The 21064-nt window shown below is 46.2% G+C and overlaps 1 protein-coding gene across 4 annotated transcripts in view; it reads right to left on the reverse strand.

Annotated features, from left to right (window-relative positions):
• sema5a (sema domain, seven thrombospondin repeats (type 1 and type 1-like), transmembrane domain (TM) and short cytoplasmic domain, (semaphorin) 5A) overlaps window positions 1-21064 on the reverse strand; it is a 193270-nt gene that overhangs the window by 62546 nt on the left and 109660 nt on the right. For all 4 annotated transcript variants that reach the window (XM_029697428.1, XM_029697432.1, XM_029697435.1 and 1 more), the window contains 4 exons: window positions 19412-19616; window positions 16253-16460; window positions 14480-14597; window positions 87-268 (listed from right to left, as the gene is read on the reverse strand). In XM_029697428.1, the coding sequence (XP_029553288.1) occupies window positions 87-268; window positions 14480-14597; window positions 16253-16460; window positions 19412-19616 (713 nt within the window). The remainder of the gene's footprint in view (window positions 1-86; window positions 269-14479; window positions 14598-16252; window positions 16461-19411; window positions 19617-21064) is intronic.

The raw sequence follows: 21064 nt of genomic DNA on the forward strand, positions 1-21064 counted from the left end.
ACAAATACAAATGAAAAGACAGAAAGACAGAAAGACAGACAGACAGACAGACAGACAGACAGACAGACAGACAGACAGTCATGTACCTGGAGCAGTTGGCTACCTCCACGTTGAGTCCATGACAGGACTGACCCCCACACTGGGGTGTGGGGTTATCACACGCCCTGGTCCGACACAGACAGGACCCAGCACTGCCCCCATCAGTATTGCTACAGGCCCCCCAGCCTGACCAGGACCCAAACCCTCCATCCACCGTCACATTACGCACCTGGGGAAAATACAGAGAGGAGGAAGAAAATACTTTGAACTATGTTGGAGGTAAATAGAAAAGAACGAAGGATACAGGCGGATAGAGGGAGAGATAACTATACACAAACAGGAAGTTTGACTAAACCATATACTCATGTACGGTATATCCACAAGGGTAATAAATAATAATGTAGTCACTACAGATATATAGATATGGACACTCTGAGATCCAAATAAGGAGATATATAAATAAAAAGATAGTATGATTTTTTTTTTAAGTATAATCCACAAGGGACAAAACACATACTTTAGCTGGGAAATGGATGATGAGAGAAATAAATATTCACATACACACACATAGTTACTCATATACAAACGTCCATTTGTATAAAACAGAAAACAGTGCAGAATTTCGATAGCAATGTATTTATTACAAATGACGGCCCGGCCGTACGGGCTAACTGGAAAGAAATGGTGTGACATTCAAAACCACAGGTGATTTGAGCCCTGTAATGGTTACATTTCCGGCTAATTTAAAAATGCTAAGAGCATTTTAACAACAGTAGAAAGAAGGCTTGATGTGTCACTGCTTTGGCGGAAACTGAAATAGCGTCTGCCCTTCTCTTATTGGTAACTGAACCCAGTCGACGGTCTAAATAGGAAGACATCTCAATGAGAGAAACATACTCTCGTGAAAGGAGAGAGATAACACAGAGAGAGAGGGGGAGCAGAGAGAGAGAGAGCAGAGAGAAGAAGAAAGAGAGAAAGAGAGAGAGAGAAAGAAGGGGGAGAGAGAGCGAGAGAGAGAGAGACTTTTGACTTTTTGTCTTTCTTTAATGATACATCCTCATTTCATTAAAACCTCACCACCACCACCCCCACACACCTTTAAAAAATAAATATCCCTTGTGCTGTATACTCACCTTGCCCTCTACCGCACCATACAAAACAACATCATACATCTCAATAACCAAAACCTAACTACTTCTACAATCGTATAACCATCCCATCTTCCCCAGCTAAACACACTATATCTCCTGAAACATCTCCACACTTTTTATAATTTTATAGAACTCAAATTCCACCCTAAGGCGTGCAGAGACCATCCCATTAAGGGTCTGTTATCCCCCCACCTTTGACCCTGTTCCTCCTTGTTAGCCAAATAGCCAGAAAATTCAACAACCACATTTGGTCTTTTCCTTATTCGGATACCTGGGCCCCATTATAAACATCCCGACAGTAAACTCCATCCCCAACCTCTCACACAGACATTACAACAAAGACATTAATGGCATTAACCTGAACACACAGAAAACACATGATCCAGTTTCACTCATGACACAGAAAGGACACCCTGTCTGACTCCCGAGTCGACCCGTGCCAACCAGCTACTAGTGGCCAGGCTCCATGTAGAACCCTCCACTGGAGGTCCCCTGACCTCTTTGGTACTGGGGGTTTGTAGACCCCCCTCCATCTAAAACCCACCATACTCTCTGCCCCACATACCCCCTGCCACTGATGTGCCTTTACTCCTGTTAGGCTCCTAATGTTCCTCACCTTAATGCAGAGCTTGTAGAAGGCTTTACCTTCCACCCCTCAGAGGCTCGGAGTATTAAAATCCAACAAGTCCTCCATCCCCCTTGCCAGTCCCCAGTCTCTGCTGTCACCTGCAGTGGCGGAAACATTGGTGGCCTCTTCCCCTTTGGCCGCTCAAATACCCCCATTACCGGCTCAGTCAGTGCCTCCTGGACCTCTCCCAGGAATCAATTCAATTCAAGGGCTTTATTGGCATGGGAAACATATGTTAACATTGCCAAAGCAAGTGAAATAGATAATAAACAATAGTGAAATAAACAATGAAAATTAACAGTAAACATTACACTCACAGAATATTAAGTCTATATACAGTGTTGTAACAATGTGCAAATAATTAAAGTACAAAAGGGAAAATAAATAAACATAAATATAGGTTACTGTCACGCCCTGACCTTAGAGATCCTTTTATGTCTCTATTTTGGTTGGTCAGGGCGTGAGTTGGGGTGGGCATTCTATGTCCTTTTTTCTATGTTTGGTATTTCTTTGTTTCGGCTGGGTATGGCTCTCAATCAGGGACAGCTGTATATCGTTGTTGCTGATTGGGAGCCATACTTAGGCAGCCTGTTTTCCTTTGGCTTTGGTGGGTGGTTATTTTCTGTTTAGTCATTTGTTACCTGACAGAACTGTTTAGCTGTTGCACTTTGGTTTTTTGATTCAGTGTTCATTCAAATACATTTCATAATGAGCACTAACCACGCTGCGCCTTGGTCTACTCTTTCAGACGGCCGTTACAGAACCACCCACCATAAGAAGACCAAGCAGCGTGGATTGGAGCATCGGGTTGACGGATGGACTTGGCAGAAGGAGCGAAGATTCTGGGAGGACAAGTTACGGGAGCTACGGGAGCCCGAGAGGCAGCCCCCAAATTCTTTTTGTGGGGGCACACAAGAAGTTGGCCTGAGTCAGGATGGAATACTGAGCCAACTTCCCGTGCTTACAGAAGGCATCGTAGTACTGGTCAGGCACCGTGTTATGCGGGAGAGAGCACGGTGTCCCCAGTACGCGTTGAGAGCCCGGTGCACTACATCCCAACTCCTAACATCTGCCGGGCGAGAGTGGGCATTGAGCCGGGGCGGAGTGTTCCAGCTCAGCGCATCTGGTCCCCAGTGCGCTGTTTCGGTCCAGGTTATCCTGCGCCGGCGCTGCGTACTGTGTCTCCGGAGCGCTGGGATGAATCAGTCCGTCCTGTGCCTGCGCTCCGCCCGCGCCGGGCTAGGTTGGGTATTCAGCCTGGAAGATGGGTAACAAGCCTACGCACCAGATCTCCAGTGCGACCCCACAGTCCAGTACGCCCTGCTCCTGCTCCTCGCACTAGCCTTGAGGTGCGGGTCTCCAGTCTGGTACCTCCAGTGCCATCACCACGCACCAGGCCTCCAGTGCATCAGCCCAGTCCAGTACGTCCTGCTCCTGCTCCTCGGGCTAGCCCTGTGGTGCATGTAAACAGTCTGGCACCTCCAAAGCCAGCCCCACGCATCAGGCCTTCAGTGCGCAGTCCCCGTCCAGAGCTTCCGATGACAGTTCCCCGTCTAGAGCTTCCGGTGACAGTTCCCCGTCCAGAGCTTCCGGCGACAGTTCCCCGTCCAGAGCTTCCGGCGACAGTTCCCCGTCCAGAGCTTCCGGCGACAGTGCCCCGTCTAGAGATGGCCCACAGTTTGGAGCCTGCAGAGACGGCCCACAGTCCGGAGCCTGCAGAGACGGCCCACAGTCCGAAGCCAGCAGAGACGGCCCACAGTCCGGAGCCAGCAGAGACGGCCCACAGTCCGGAGCCAGCAGAGACGGCCCACAGTCCGGAGCCAGCAGAGACGGCCCACAGTCCGGAGCCTGCAGAGACGGCCCACAGTCCGGAGCCAGCAGAGACGGCCCACAGTCCGGAGCCAGCAGAGACGGCCCACAGTCCGGAGCCAGCAGAGACGGCCCACAGTCCGGAGCCAGCAGAGACGGCCCACAGTCCGGAGCCAGCAGAGACGGCCCACAGTCCGGAGCCAGCAGAGACGGCCCACAGTCCGGAGCCAGCAGAGACGGCCCACAGTCCGGAGCCAGCAGAACCGGCCCACAAGGCTATGCTCACTGAGTCTGTACACAGTCAGATTTCCTTAAGATTGGGTCAGTCACAGTGGTCAGGTATTCTGCCACTGTGTACTCTCTGTTTAGGGCCAAATAGCATTCTAGTTTGCTCTGTTTTTTTCTTTCTAATGTGTCAAGTCATCTTTTTGTTTTCTCATGATTAGTTGGGTCTAATTGTGTTGCTGTCCTTCGGCTTTGTGGGGTCTGTTTGTGTTTGCTTAGGGGACTCTTCTCCAGGTTCATATCTCTGTAGGTGATGGCTTTGTTATGGAAGGTTTGGAAATCGCTTCCTTTTAGGTTGTTGTGGAATTTATAACGTCTCTTTTCTGGACTTTGCTAATTAGCGGGTATCGGCCTAAAACTGCTCTGCATGCATTAGTTGGTGTTTGACGTTGTACACAGAGGATATTTTTACAGAATTCTGCATGCAGAGTCTCAATTTGGTATTTGTCCCATTTAGTGAATTATTGGTTGGTGAGCAGACTTGTGTCTCAGATTGTTCACAGCTTTGTGGAAGTTACCTGTGGCGCTGATGTTTAGGTCGAGGTATGTATAGTGTGTTGTGTGCTCTAGTCCTGGCGACTGGACCTTTTTTGGAACACCATTATTTTTGTCTTACTGAGATTTACTGTCATGGCACAAGTCTGGCAGAATATGTGCAGAAGATCTAGGTGCTGCTGTGAGCCCTCCTTGGTTGGGGACAGAAGCACCAGATCATCAGCAAACAGTAGACATTTTACTTCAGATTCTAGTAGGGTGAGGCCGGGTGCTGCAGACTGTTATAGTTCCCTTGCCAATTCGTTGATATTTATGTTGAAGAGGGTGAGGCTCAAGCTGCATCCCTGTCTCACCACACGGCCCTGTGGAAAGAAATGTGTGTGTGTACATGGATTTTATAATGTTGTATGTTTTTCCCCCAACACCACTTTCAATCAATTTGTATAGCTGACCCTCATGCCAAATTGAGTCAAATACTTTTTTGAAATCAACAAAGCATGAGAAAACTTTGCCTTGGTTTTGGTTTGTTTTTTTTGTCAATTGGGGTGTGCAGGGTGAATACGTGGTCTGGAATATCTACAGCCTAAGAGATGTTAGTCCTTTTTGTTGTGCCAGAACTTCCGGGGTTTTCCACTCCTCCTCCCCCAGCAGTCGCAGGTCACCCAGCCTTAGTAAACCCGCTGCCATCAGTCACTTCTGCAGGGTGGCCGATTGAACCGATCTCAAAAGGATGACTGAATTGTGGAAGATAGGCTCCTCCCACACCGACAGCCCAGGCTCCACACCCCCTTCTCCTGTGGTCCTTAGCAGCTGCCAGGCCCTCATAACCGCAGAGAAAAAAATCTGAGAGACCTGCTGTACTCAGCCTCTCCACCCTCATGAGGAAGAGCTGCCAGTCCAACCTTAATCCACCAGCTCTCCTCAGCAGCACGCATGCTGGTTCTCTCCAGCCGACCTCAGTATGGTACAGCAGTCTCTGCGACGCCTATAGTCGGAATGCAGCCACCCTGCTCTCCAGTTCCACCAGGCCCTGTCCTCCTTCGTGGAGTGCCAGTGATGGCCTGACCAGAAAAAAATCCACCAGCTTGCGCTGCAGGTCTTTTATCAGACCGGCAGGGAGGGTTGAGGACAGCCAGTTTAAACCACAGGGAGGATGCTGCCAGGTTGTTGATTATCAGCACCCTCCCGCTATATGACACTTGGGACAGGAGCCGCCTCCACCGGGCCAGTCTTGACACCACTGCCTGTGACAGCCCCTCCCAGTTCTTCTTGACCCACCTCTCTGAGCCCAGGTACACCCCCAAAATGTTAAGCCCTTCACAACCCCTTTGCAAAACCCCCTGGAAGCAGAGGGGGGGAGGGGGGGATATCCCTCCATGCCCCACATAACAGAGCTTTGCTCTTGCCCCAGTTCACCTTAGCTGACAAAGCTCCCCCGTACACCTTCAGACTAGTCTCTAGTGCCTGCATATCCTGCCCATCCCTAACCATCACAGAAACGTCATCTGCATACGCCGACACTGATATGCCTGTCCAGCACATTCCCTGCAGTCTCCTGCGTAGGAGGCCCAAAAAAGGCTCAATGGCTAGTGTATATAACTGCCCCGATAGAGGGAATCATTGTCTAATGCCCCGTCTCACCCAGACTGGCCTACTGAGCCCCACTCCCACCTTGACCATACATGACGCCCCAGCATACAACATCTTCACACAAGACAAAAACCTTTCCCCAAACTCAAACATCACATTAAACAGATTATCATGGTCCGCTCTATCAAAGGTCTAAGGAGACCAGTCAGAGTTCACATTAGAAACTCTTGATAAGTCCAACATGTCCCTGATTAAAGACAAGTTGTCCGTGATTCAGCGACCCGGTACGCAATAAGTCTGGTCCTTGTGTACTATAGAGTCTTTATTATTCCCTTGATTTTTAAAATAAAACTCTACTGGGAGTCCTTCGACCCCCGGTGCTCGGCCGGGGGACATCTTGGTTATGGCCTCTGAAGGTTCATGGGACAACAGGGGAATGTCCATTTCATCCATCAGTGCCAGAGAGAGCATAGGGAGTTCTGCAAACAAAACCTGACCACACATAGGATCACACAATTCTGCCCTACACAACTCTGTGTAAAACTCCACAGTCCGCTCCCGCATCTCCCCCACCACAGAGGTCACCCGCTCATCCGACAGCTGCAGACAATGCATACCCTTGGCTTCACCGCTCTGTCTTTCCAAACCAAAGAAGAAGGAGCTGGGAGCATGGAGAACCTAGCTCGTACAAGTGCTCCCTTTGCTTTAACCTTGAAAAAACTGCCAAGGTCATTACGTAATTCAGCTAAATTAGCCTGGAGTCTTACATTGCCTTGCCCCACCAGCTCTACCTCCACTTCACTGATACTACGCTCAAGTTACCCCAATATTGTCCTAGCCTCTGAGGATGAGAGAGCTGTACCCTGTTGACAGAAAAGCTGAATTTGGACATTTCCCACATCCCACCATTGACTCAGACTCCTCTTTGTGCAGCCCCCAACTTTCCCAAAAAGTCTGGAAACGTGAGCAAAAACTGGCATTTTGTAAAAGCTTTACATTAAACTTCCAATAGGATGCCTACAGAGGCCCTGGTTAAATAGACAGCCGAGCCACGGTCATGTGGTGATCCGAAAAACCCACCGGGACAATGATAGCGCCCAACAGCCTATTGCTCTGATCTAGTCTGGCTACTTTCACCATAGTCCCAAAGACCTTCACCCATGTATACTGTCTTGTGTTGGGATGTCTAGATCTCCAAACATCCACCAGGTCAAACTGCTTAATGATGTTGCTTAACACCCACACTGAGCCTGAATGATGCTCCTCCCCATTTCTATCTTTCGTAAAATCTATCGTACAATTCCAGTCCCCGCCAACCACCAGTATCTCCTCATGCACTACCTGTGAGACTTCCTGTGTAAGACACCCAAACGACACCCTCTCGCTCCCTTTGTGAGGTGCATACACATTTATTAGGACAAAACCCCTGTTTTTAATTTCTGCTTTTACTACAAGCAGTCTACCCCTACACACCCTCCTTTGAGGAACACATTTTTACAGTCAGATCCGGTGCAAAAAGGACTGCCACCCCTGCACTAACATTTGCTCCATGGCTCAGCACACTTGCCCCTTTCCATCAGAGCCCCTAATTGACTTAATTCACAACATTTGTATTTATTTTACCTTTATTTAACTAGGCAAGTCAGTTAAGAACAAATTCTTATTTACAATGATGGCCTACATCGACCAAACCCGGACGACGCTGGGCCAATTGTGCTCCGCCCTATGGGACTCCCAATCACGGCCGGTTGTGATACAGCCTGGATTCGCCCCAGGGTGTCTGTAGTGACGCCTCTAGCACTGAGATGCAGTGCCTTAGACCGCTGCACCATGGGTCTCCAGCGTCTCCTGCAGAAACAAAACCTATACTTTTTTTGTTTTACATATTCACCCAACAGACTCCTCTTTCCCGCATCTCTGGCGCCATTTATATTAAGCAATCCTACCCGAAGAGTCTCCATAAGAAGTGGGAGAAAAGCCAGCAAAGAAAGAGACCAATTGTAAAGCTAAAAAAATCCCAGTGCCAGATAAGAACTATTAATCTAAAAAGCATCTGAAGGTAGAACCTTACGCATGGTTGTGACCCACTTCCTCAACCTAAAACATTTCCTGATCTTACAAAACTTTCCCGGATCGCATAAAAAGCTTCAAGATGAACCTTTTTCCTTTTAGTGTCATTCAGGAACCCAGGAACTTTGACCCCTCTGCCTGACTGGCTGGCTGTCAGCTCTGGACCCATTGTGGAGGAGTCTGAAAAGAAAGCCTCCTCATTGTCCTCTTCCTCCTCCTCATCTCCATCTCCCGTCCTGACCAGCTGCCCTTTCTCTAAATTCGGGGCCTCCCCCCAACACCAGGCAAAGGTTCCTTATTGCCTTTGACCACACCAGCCTCTCCCCTCCCCTCCCACCTCCTTTCTTCTCCCCCTTTTTCCTCTTACGCTTGACACCCTCCTCCACCGCCCCTAGCCACTTGCCCTTCCCCACTTTACTCTCCTCATCCACTAGCATAACCTGACTAGGCCCAGCCTCATCTACACCCCCATCCATCACATGACTAGACCCAGCTTCAGCTACACCACCATCCATAGCCTGACTAGACCCATCCTCATCTACACCATTTCTAGCATGACTAGGCCCAGCTTCATCCACACCACCATCTATAGCAGGGGTTGGCAACACCAGTCCTCGAGGGCCTGATTGGTGTTACACTTTTTCTCCATCCCTAGCAAACACAGCTGATTAATCAAATTGCATTCTAAAGTGAAGACCATGATTAGGTCATTATTGGAGTCAGGTGTGTTAGCTGGGGCTGGGGCAAAACTGTGACACCAATCAAGCCCTCGAGGACTGGAATTGCCCACCCCTGATCTATAGCATGACTAGGCCCGGCCTCTGCTGCCTGCATCTCATGGCCCCTGCACGTTGACCTCGATTTCCCCCACTGGTGGTTGTACCCTCACCTTGTCTATGGCCTTTATGTGGGCACTTAACGCTCTTATGTCCCAAATCCCCACACTCAAAGCACCATAGACTATCTGTGCTGGCAAACCCTGCGTAGAGCCCCTCTCCATGCCTCACTTTAAAATGCACATTTAACTGTTGCTCATTGTTATTCAGAAACATGAACACTTGCCTCTGGAATAAAACAAAATGCTTAACGGCATCTTCTGAAAACCTGCCGACAGTAAACAAAAATGCTAGCAAACTTACCGTGAGCAGAATCTCCATCTTAACTCCAATCTCAGGAACACACCTGAATCCATGCTGTAACAACAGTGTTTCTTCCGAGCTAGGCTGCGAAGCCATCGTGCACACCACAGTGTTCAAAACCCCAGGAAACTAAAGCTCTGTCCTCTTCCTCCCTAACTTAAAAAAAAAACTACGGGTACTGCTAAACTAACAGTGCGTTAACCCTCCACCATAGAAAATTAAATGTAAAGAAAAGACCAAGGAAAGAATCAAGAAAATGTCTACTGTTTGCTGATGATCTAGTGCTTCTGTCCCCAACCAAGGAGGGCTCACAGCATCACCTAGATCTTCTGCACAGATTATGTAGGACAAAAATAATGGTGTTCCAAAAAAGGTCCAGTTGCCAGGACCACGAATACAAATTCCATCTAGACACTGTTGCCCTAGAGCACACAAAAAACTATACATACCTCAACCTAAACATCATAGGCAACTTCCACAAAGCTGTGAATAATCTGAGACAAGGCAAGAAGGGCCTTCTATGCCATAAAAAGCAACATAAAATTCTACATACCAATTAGGAGCTGGCTTAAAAATACTTGGATCAGTTATAGAATCCATTGTCCTTTATGGTTGTGAGGTCTGGTGTCCACTCACCAACCAATAATTCACAAAATGGGACAAACGCAAAATTGAGAGAAAGTATGCAGAATTCTGCAAAAATATCCTCTGTGTACAACGTAAAACACCAACTAATGCATGCAGAGCAGAATTAGGCCTTCTATAACAAAGCCATCACCTACAGAGAAATTAACCTGGAGAAGAGCCCCTTAAGCAAGCTGGTCCTGGGTCTCTGTTCACAAACACACCCCACAGAACCCCAGGACAGCAAAACAATTAGACCACACCAAATCATTAGAAAATAAAAAAGATAATTACTTGACACATTGGAAAGAATTTATGGAAAAAAACTGAGCAAACTAGAATGCCATTTGGCCCTAAACAGAGAGCACACAGTGGCAGAATACATGACCACTGTGACTGACCCAAAATGAAGGTGTCACGTCCTGGCCAGTATATAAGGTTAATTGTTTTGTAGTTTGGTCAGGGCGTGGCAGAGGGTATTTGTTTTATGTGGTTCAGGGTGGTGTGTTTTTGTTAAAAGGGTGTTTGAGTTAGTAATTCCGGGTGTTGGTTTATGTTTAGGTATTTCTATGTGGAGTCTATTGAGTGTATGTCTATGTTTGGTTAATTGGGGTTGGGACTCTCAGTTGAAGGCAGGTGTTGTCTATCTGCCTTTGATTGAGAGTCCCATATAGTAGGGTGTGTTTGTGTTTGGGATTTGTGGGTGATTGTTCTGTGTTGAGCCTATGCTAGCCAGACTGTTTGTAGTTGTTCGTTCGTTCTTTTTGTTTTGTTATTTTGTACGTTCATTTTTTGAAGTTAATAAATTCTCAAGATGAGCATACACGTACCTGCTGCGTTTTGGTCCTCCTTCACCGATGACAACCGTGACAGAATCACCCACCAACGATGGACCAAGCAGCAGAGGAAGGAGCAGACGGTTTTCGAGTTGGACTGGCGGGAGAAGTGGACTTGGGAGGAAGTTCTGGACGGGGCCGGACCTTGGCACCAGGCTGGGGAGTATCGCCGCCCGCAGTGGGAAATTGAGGCAGCCAAGGCGGAGAGGCGGAGGTACGAGGCCATGGACGCGCTGAGGGAGAAGCACGAGAGGCACCCCCAAGAAATTTTTTGGGGGGGGCACACGGGTAGTTTGGCTAGGCGAAGGAAAAGCCGGAAGCCAGCTACCCGTGGTTATATGGAGGAGCGTATGGGGTGGAGAGCGCTATGTTTCGCTGAGAAGCGAAACCCATACGCACGCACAGTCCGGTGCGAGTTATTCCAGCCCCTCGCAGGTGCCGTGCTAGAGCGGGCATCCAGCCTGGTAGGAGGATGCCTGCGCAGCGCATCTGGTCGCCGGTACGCCTCCGAGGACCAGGCTACCCAACTCCCGCTCTACGCACGGCTACCATCAGGCCCCTGCACAGCCCAGTCTGCCCTGTACGAGCACCCCGCTCGTACAGGGCTACTAGTTCCATCCAGCCAAGGCGGGTTGTGCAGGAGGTAAGATCTAGACCGGCTGTGCGCCTCCATAGCCCGGGGTTTCCAGCTCCTGTCTCTCGTGCGGACCCGGAAGTGCGTCAACCCAGTCCGACTCGTCCTGTTCCCGCTCCCCGCACTAGCATTCAAGTGCATAAACCCAGCACCGCCAGTCAACAGTCGTCGGAGCTGCCCGCCAGTCAACAGTCGTCGGAGCTGCCCGCCAGTCAACAGTCGTCGGAGCTGCCCGCCAGTCAACAGTCGTCGGAGCTGCCCGCCAGTCAACAGTCGCCGGAGCTGCACGCCAGTCAACAGTCGCCGGAGCTGCACGCCAGTCAACAGTCGTCGGAGCTGCCCGCCAGTCAACAGTCGTCGGAGCTGCCCGCCAGTCAACAGTCGTCGGAGCTGCCCGCCAGTCAACAGTCGTCGGAGCTGCCCGCCAGTCAACAGTCGTCGGAGCTGCCCGCCAGTCAACAGTCGTCGGAGCTGCCCGCCAGTCAACAGTCGCCGGAGTGGCCAGACTGCCCTGATCTGCCGGAGTGGCCAGACTGCTCTGAACTGCCGGAGTGGCCAGACTGCCCAGACTGTCCCGAGCGGCCAGACTGCCCAGACTGTCCCGAGCGGCCAGACTGCCCAGACTGTCCCGAGCTGCCAGACTGCCCAGACTTTTTGTGTTGCTTGGAGTTATTTTTTGTTAAGGTGCTTCCGGGGTAGCACCTTTAAGGGGGGAGTACTGTCACGTCCTGGCCAGTATATAAGGTTAATTGTTTTGTAGTTTGGTCAGGGCGTGGCAGAGGGTATTTGTTTTATGTGGTTCAGGGTGGTGTGTTTTTGTTAAAAGGGTGTTTGAGTTAGTAATTCCGGGTGTTGGTTTATGTTTAGGTATTTCTATGTGGAGTCTATTGAGTGTATGTCTATGTTTGGTTAATTGGGGTTGGGACTCTCAGTTGAAGGCAGGTGTTATCTATCTGCCTTTGATTGATAGTCCCATATAGTAGGGTGTGTTTGTGTTTGGGATTTGTGGGTGATTGTTCTGTGTTGAGCCTATGCTAGCCAGACTGTTTGTAGTTGTTCGTTCGTTCTTTTTGTTTTGTTATTTTGTACGTTCATTTTTTGAAGTTAATAAATTCTCAAGATGAGCATACTGCTGCGTTTTGGTCCTCCTTCACCGACGACAACCGGGACAGAAGGACATTTTTGAAAGATGTACAAACTCAGTGAGCATAGCCTTGCACAAGAAACGGGCAACCAGTGAAGAACAAACACCATTCTAAATACAACCTATATTTTGTTTATTTATTTTCCCTTTTGTACTTTAACTATTTGCATTATAACACTGTACATAGTCATAATATGACATTTGAAATGTCTTTATTCTTTTGGAACATTTGTGAGTGTAAAGTTTACTGTACATTTTTTATTGTTTATTTTACTTTGTTTATTATCTATTTCACTTGCTTTGGCGATGTAAACTAATGTTTCCCATGCCAATAAATCCCTTAAATTGAATTGAGAAAGGGAGAGAGAGAGCTATATTGCATCTCTTTTACTCTTATTGTAAGACTGATACAGAAGTGTGTAATCTGCTAATGAAATGAAAGGTTAGAATAGAGGGATGGACAAAAGAGTGATATTTTGCTGCCATGGCAAGGGGAGCTAGATAAAACAATTGTTTGTGAAAAAAAGTGTTTGTATTTCATATACACTAGGGAACATCACATCAAAAATAATTTAGAATTTCACGGCCTCAGTGGAATTGTATCAGCAGACTTCTCTATTGTTTCTCACTTAAAAGATGAAGTGCATTGTTTTATTGTTGGGTTTGAAATGTGCTGTAGAGGGGGAAGGAACAGAATGGTTACAGTTAAGGTGAATAGAATGGTGAATAGAATGCAGTTCCATTTGTACTTTTAATGCCTAAAAGACACATTTGGTGAACATGGTGACTAAGATTTATTTTACTTCACCAAAAACACACCTCTTTTCTATAGTGTTTATTTCCACAGGGAGTCCAGTCCCAAACACCAGATGGTTTTGTGAATAGGTTGGTAAAGCCGTCTCCTTTCTACCAACTCACTGTGGTACACATTACACCTTGGAACAAGATCCTATCCAAATCTTAACCACAAAACATGTGAAATATGACTTCATCTCTCCTCTAAGTTCTCTGAAAGTTCAGTTCCATGTTGAAGAAAGCCATGTTAATCACAAAAGCCGATTAGAGTAATGTATGGGAAATAAATCTACGCAGCTTCACAAAAGCGTCATTGACTTTGCAGTCATTTTGTCCCCAATATTCCAGTCCTGTCCAACAGTTATGTGCATTTGGACTGCCAGTTGTCAGTCAGTTTTAACAGCCATGGAAGTCCTACAATAATAACCAAATGGTTCATAGTTTGTCTGGGCAACACAGGACTCCATTGTTCCGCTGGCTAGCAGGTCGTTATTGGAACAGAATTTATTCTCATTTTCAATTATTTAACTGGCTATATAAAGGCTACATAAGCAAATACACGCTCCCTTCTTGTCTTTGGCAGTTGTGTCTGAGCAAATAAAAGGCGCTAAGAATAGCCAGAGCACAGGCGACGACACCTGTAATAGTGTCTGTGTTTACACTGTCTTTTAGTTGACCATTATGTAATCAGAAGGAGACAGCCAGTGCTCTCTGATCAGTAGAGAGTGTCCCTTAGGTCTGTCGGTGAACTTTAAAGATTCTGGATAAGTAATGCTTTGGTGTGTGTGCGCATGTGTGTAGGTGTTCGCCAACAAATGCAGTGGGCTGTCTAGTAGTGCCAAATAACCTGTTGAACATGAAACCACATACAAGACTAGGGCAGCACTCAACACTGCCAATGGTCACCGCACCAGAATGGATGTCTGTCAGAAACACGTCAATTACCGTTTCATTAAGCGGGGTCGCTGTGAAATCAATCCCCCGGAATTGGGAGTGGACAGAATGAATGGGGCGAACTGTTGCGAATTAGCTAATGATCGCGAAGACAGAGGAGATTGATTGAGGCTTTGCTGGGGAGAGAATACATTTCTCTTAGTGTGTGTGTGTGTGTGTGTGTGTGTGTGTGTGTGTGTGTGTGTGTGTGTGTGTGTGTGTGTGTGTGTGTGTGTGTGTGTGTGTGTGTGTGTGTGTGTGTGTGTGTGTGTGTGCGTGTATGGTACAGTGCATTCTGGGTACTCACAGGGCACTTAGTGATGCTCTGTTCCCATTGGCTCATGCTGACGCTCTCCTCCAGTGTGGTGCACTTCCTCAACACCAGGTCCCAGCCACAATACGGGTCCCTCGCCCCCACACACGCCCTGACAGAGAGGAGACATATTGACTGATTCATTGATTCATATATTAATTAATGAGAGAAAAGGCAAGAGGGTGTGAAAAAGTTATTCCTCAGTCATGTTCTGATCTGTAAACTTTTAAGGAATAAGCAAGACTATCACAAACTATTATCACAGTACAGATTTGTCATGGGACCAGTCTAATACCAGCTCAATCCCCTTCTGGCTTTTCCAGGTCTCTGTTTAGGAGGCGTAGAGGTTTCCAGCACAATAAAGTACCTGATGTCTCTCTTCTGTCATGCAAATAAGAGAGCCGTGTCACAACCTACACTCATCTCTGAGACACAGACAGATGGTATTAGCTACAGTAATAGTCTGTAGAATATAATAGTGATAGATTGTGTACTGACACACACTCGCGCGTCTGTCAGAAGAGAAAAAATAACAGTTTATAATCTACTCAGGTGTTACTGACCCAGGTGTTACCCTCCATCTCTAAATCTAAACCAGAGAATAACTTATGTCTTTGTGAGATGAAAATTGCAGATTGGTTTTCACCTATTTGCTGTGGTTTCTCCAAATCTCTTCAATGGAGTCTGTCTTTGTAAATCATGCATTGCGTCCGAAATGGCACCCTGTTCCCTATATAGTGCACTACTTTTGACCAGAGCCCTATCAAAAGTAGTGCACTAAATAGGGAATAGGGTGCCATTTAATACACAGTAAGTCTCTGTGAATCATGTGTCTACTGTTATCCTTGGCACTGTGTTCATATCCAGGCCTCTGCTCCGAACGATCTGGTGCCTCTGTCAGAAACTCAATATGTCTCATTAACATACTCCCACTACAATAGCCACAGCAGCTGAGGGGACAAGAAGGCAGACCAACACTATATTACATTGGCATCATGCCAGGCGCACTATAATTGGATTAATTAACAAGTAATTAGCTTGTAACAACTATGAAACTACATGCAGTTGTGGAGAAGTAGTGTATGTGTGTGGGTCTGTGGGTGGGTCTTTGTCTGAAACCTAATCCCTGGTGGACAGATTCTCATGGACAGATGAAACGTCGAGAATCTATCAAGACACACGTATAATTATGTGATTAGCAGCAGTAGTTCCTGGTTTTGGGTTTTTGTGATTGATTATTTGGACGAATCAGGATTGGGCAAAGGTGGTGCTTAAGCTGGTGCGGTGTTATTCAAGCCCGTGATGAACGGTTTCCACTAGATTCCACAGCAACAAAGTCAAAATTGGCTATATTGTAAAAATTCATCAAAACAATAATGTGCTTTTTGACCATGATAAACACAGCTGAAATTAGTGGAAGGGTTTGGCTGAGAGTTTCCATTTCCACAGGAGGACACTTCGCTTCCTTCCTTTGCACAAAGGTAATCACAATTGTTAACGGCATACACCCCAGAAGTAAAACAGGAAATTACAAACCTTGGTAAAATAATTTTACTTCTGGGTTACCAAGATTATCTGAAACCTGAAGACTTGTTTTAGCTCCATAAAATAATGTCTAGACTTTAGCTCTGTTGGCTAACATGTTCTTGGTCACCTGGATTGCACAGCTTTGATAACTAGGAGGTTGTGTGTGTGTGTGTGTGTGTGTGTGTGTGTGTGTGTGTGTGTGTGTGTGCGCGTGCGTACACGTCTGTGTGTACTACTCACTCTCTGGTCTTGTGGAAGTTGCATCTCATCAGTGGTATCTTGATGACCTGGTCCCTGACCCCGACGTACAGCTCACTGCTGCTGTGAAGGATCAGGAGGCTTCTGATTGGTTGTCTCCTCCTGGGCGGGAACAACTCAATCTCATCCAATAGACAGCTGCCCATGGACTGGTTCAGAGGAGACAGGACCTTACGGATGGTTCCATAATCTGGAGAGAAGAGAGTAAGAGAAGGAGGTATATAAAAAAGAGGGAACATTTCTGTCTCATATGTATTAAACAATATTCTTATTTTTCAAAGGGAGTGGATGAGGGAGAGGAAGTCACCATTGACTCCATATTTGGCAAAGTTGCAAGATCCCCAATCAACTACAATAGCTTACTCCCTCTGGAAAAGTACACAACATGACCAAAAGTATGTGGAACATCTCATTCCAAAATCATGGGCATTAATATGGAGTTGGTCCTTCCTTAACTGCTATAACAGCCTCCACTCTTCTGGGAAGGCATTCTACTACATGTTGGAACATTGCTGCATGGACTGGCTTCCATTCAGCTACAAAAGCATTAGTGAGGTCGGGCACTGATGTTGGGCAATTAGGCCTGGCTCGCAGTCGGCATTCCAATTCATCCAAAAGGTGTTTGGTGGGGTTGAGGTCAGGGCGTTGTGCAGGCCAGTGAAGCTCTTCCACACTGATCTCGACAAACCATTTCTGTATGGACCTCGCTTTGTGCATGGGGGCATTGTCATGCTGAAACAGGAAAGGGCCTTCCCCAAACTGTTGCCACAAAGTTGGAAGCACAGAATCATCCAGAATGTCATTGTATGCTGTAGTGATTTCCCTTCACTGGAACTAAGGGGCCTAGTCCTAACCATGAAAAACAGCCCCAGACCATAATTCCTCCCCTACCAGACAGTTGATACTGTGCATTCGGGCAGGTAGCGTTCTCCTGGCATCTGCCAAACTCAGATTCGTCCATCGGACTGCCAGATGGTAAAGCGTGATTCATCACTCCAGATAACTAATTTCCACTTCCCCAGAGTCCAATGGCGGCGAGCTTTACACCACTCCAGCCGACACTTGGCATTGCGTATGGTGATATTACGCTTGTGTGCAGCTGCTCGGCCATGGAAACCCATTTCATGAAGCTCCCGATGAACAGTTCTTGTGCTGAAGTTGCTTTCATAGGAAGTTTGGAACTCGGTAGTGAGTGTTGCAACCGAGGACAAAATATTTTTACAAGCTACGCGCTTCAGCACCCAGGGGTCCCATTCTGTGAGCTTGTCTGGCTTATCACTTCGCGGCTGAACCGTTGTTGCTCTTAGAAGTTTCCCCTTCACAATATCAGCACTTACAGTTGACTGGGGCAGCTCTAGCAGGGCAGAAATTAGTCTAACTGACTTGTTGGAAAGGTGGCATCCTATGACGGTGCCACGTTGAAAGTTACTGAGCTGATCAGGCCATTCTACTGACATTTTTTCACTATGGAGATTGCATGGCTGTGTGCTTGTTTTATACACCTGTCAACAACAGATGTGACTGAAATAGCCAAATCCACTAATTTAAAGTGTTTTTAGACATGCTAAACTGCCATCATAGGAAGTCTTGATTTATAGATTAGGTCAGCACTTAACAGATGACCTCTGTGGTCAATAATGTAATGTAATGCGAACATCCCATGTGATTGCATAAGATACAGAATTTGGAGGCAACTCAAGCAAACATCGTCAATTATACATGCATTCCCTGTGGGGAGGGGAATGTAATTAGATCTAAGAAAGTTGAATTCCTATTCCCTAACACAAAGCTTCAAGGTGGCAAAATACAAAAGTACAGTCCTGCCCCGAAGTAGAGTTTTTCACTGCGGGAGCAATGGATGTTTTATCGATCTGTAGGGAAACTGATATCCGAGATACTCAGAAATTGATGACTACACTTGACTAAAAGCTACAAGCAAAGAAATGTGGGAAATAGTTTGGTTCAACATGCTACAATAGTGTTAGCGTTCATGGCTAGATCCTGCCTAAAAACAGTTTATTTTATACAAACAGGAATTAAAGAGGATTTGTGTGGTTTACAAAGCCAACAGTTGGAAAAACATTGTACGACACTACCTAGTTGTTCGGCCCTCTAGTAAAACAATCAGGTACCAGAGAATGGTCCCAATCAGAGCAGTGCACTAGAGCGCTAATAGCCAGTGATTAGCTATGTATGCTAGCCGTTGCTAATGGCCCTGGCACTGGTTCAGATGTTTTCATTAGGGTCTGGTTAGCATCCAGAAACTTGTCTGCTCTGTGTGAACCCACCGATCTCATTGCCGCATTGATCACACAGACACACTCACGCACGTATAAGCACGCATCCACACACAATGAGAGTGGAGATACACACACTCACTCACTCACGCACATACGAACACACACAAACACAATGGGAGCAATGTTTTGTCAGCAGGACCGTCAGACAGACAGAAATGCCCCAAGGCTAGTGATGCAGAACAGGTGGAGGAGGGATCCAGAAATAACAGGGGCACAGAATGAGACAGAGCATGGCTGTACAAGCCAGCAGTGTAAGAGGAGGTTAAACCTTCCAGTCTGGTTGCTGTGTTACATACTTCCTGTCCTCTGTCTGGTTGCTGTGTTACATACTTCCTGTCCTCTGTCTGGTTGCTGTATTACATACTGTACCTGTGTTTTTCTCATTACCGCCATGCTTCCCCTTGACAGGCGACTGGTTGCAATTTCATGGTGTTTAACATCTCTCAGTGAGGGATTGAGTGTGTGGAAAAGGATGGGGTGTGTGTGTGTGTGTGGTTTGTGTGTGTGAGTCTGCTGGATGTGCAAGGTTGTGTGCGTGTGTGAGCTTGTGTGCCTCTGTGTGTGTGTGTGTGTGTGTGTGTGTGTGTGTGTGTGTGTGTGTGTGTGTGTGTGTGCGTGCGCGCTGCCGCATATGGAGGACACATGGCAGTTCATTGCGATCCCATTAATGTCAGCTGAATGAAAGCTTTGATGTCTCCTCAGAGCTACACATCTAATGCCTTCATTCACCTTCCTGAACCACTCCACAATGTGCAGAGTCAAAGGGCTAGGAATCAGATCACACACACACACACACACCCACACACACACACCCACACACACACACACACACCAATTTTACCTGTGGCCAGGTAGATGATATGGAACAGCATGTCTTTGCCCTGCACCACGTCCACAGCTACGTGGGAGAAGCGGATATTATCCTCCATAAAGTAAGGGACAGGCTGGACCGGCTGAACCACCTCGTTCATCAGCAGGAACTTCTGGGCATCCTGCAGGTTCCTCTCTGTCAGGTTCACGTAGGAGCCGTAGTCTATGGTACCACACTCGAGGGAGAAAGAGAGGGACAGAGATCATTTATTTGTGCTGTGTTTTTGTATTTTAATGCAATATATACAGTCCCAGTCAAAATGTTTGGACACACCTACTCATTCCAAGGTCTTTTGTTATTTCTTTTAAACTATGTTCTACATTGTAAAATAATAGTGAAGACATCAACACTATGAAATAACATATATGGAATCATGCAGTAACCAAAAAAGTGTTAAACAAATCAAAATATATTTTATATTTGAGATTCAACAAGTAGCCACCCTTTGCCTTGATGACAGCTTACAGATCTGAGGAAGTGACTACTTTTCTGAAACTATTGGATTGGCTGCCTTCAACTAATGGCAGGGCTGTATCTGGAACTGCATGTTGAAGATAGAAATAGAATGAATAGAGCACACACAATCTCCTGCACAATTTCAATCTATCTGAGAGTCTTATTGGATCTACACAATACATTTATTTCTGAACTTTTTGTAAATCATTGATTGTATGTTGTTTTACTCCATGTGTAACTCTGTGTTGTTGTATGTTGTCGAACTGCTTTGATTTATCTTGGCCAGGTCGCAATTGTAAATGAGAACTTGTTCTCAACTTGCCTACCTGGTTAAATAAAGGTGAAATAAATAAATAAAATGTTCATTCTCCTGAATATCCATTGCCCCAGGTGTACAATCAAATCAAACCAATTAATCAATGATATTTTGTACAGAAAAGTATAAATAAGTTGTGATGCTCAACAACTGACTCTTCCAACATGCCACTGAAAAGTTTGAAAGCTGCAATTAATTGTATGATACCTGAAAATACTGCAGAGTAATTCAAATCCATTTACAAACATTGGAAACAGCAAGTTGGATGCTTAGCAAAAACAACTTTGAACCTCTTTGTCCATCTGAGGGTAAATGTTCTTGTTACAAACACACACTATACCATCTTTAAAGAGAACTAACAGATTTTCCACCTACCTTGGTTGTAGTTGATTCATGAAGGCAGTTTTGGGATATTTAGTTTCCTTTTGACACTCAATAGCCATCATTTGTTACTGTTAGCACTCTCAGTAAGGTTTAACATTAAACTGTTCTTGTGCCTGTGTAATAAAACTGTAATTACTTTTGGGGCAACATTTTATTAGCATGTTGTTACATAATAATTTTGCAATTGCATTTTAATTGCATAGAAATGAGCTGAGAGTTTTTTGTAACTACTGCACACAAGAGAAATAGTGACTATTCCTTATTCTACTTATGTAATAACTCCATTATTATGCAAGTCCTATGTAACAACAATGTTGCTATTGAAAATAATCACAAAGTTACTACACAAGAACTTGATGCCAAGTGTTACTGTATTACCTTATGTCTCACTCATTGTGAAAGTATATTTGTTAGTCATTTTGAAGCTGCAAAAGTGGTCTACTCTAATGTTGAAGTGATTCCATGTC

This window comes from Salmo trutta, chromosome 2 (assembly GCF_901001165.1).
Source record: "Salmo trutta chromosome 2, fSalTru1.1, whole genome shotgun sequence".
Lineage (NCBI taxonomy): Eukaryota > Metazoa > Chordata > Actinopteri > Salmoniformes > Salmonidae > Salmo > Salmo trutta.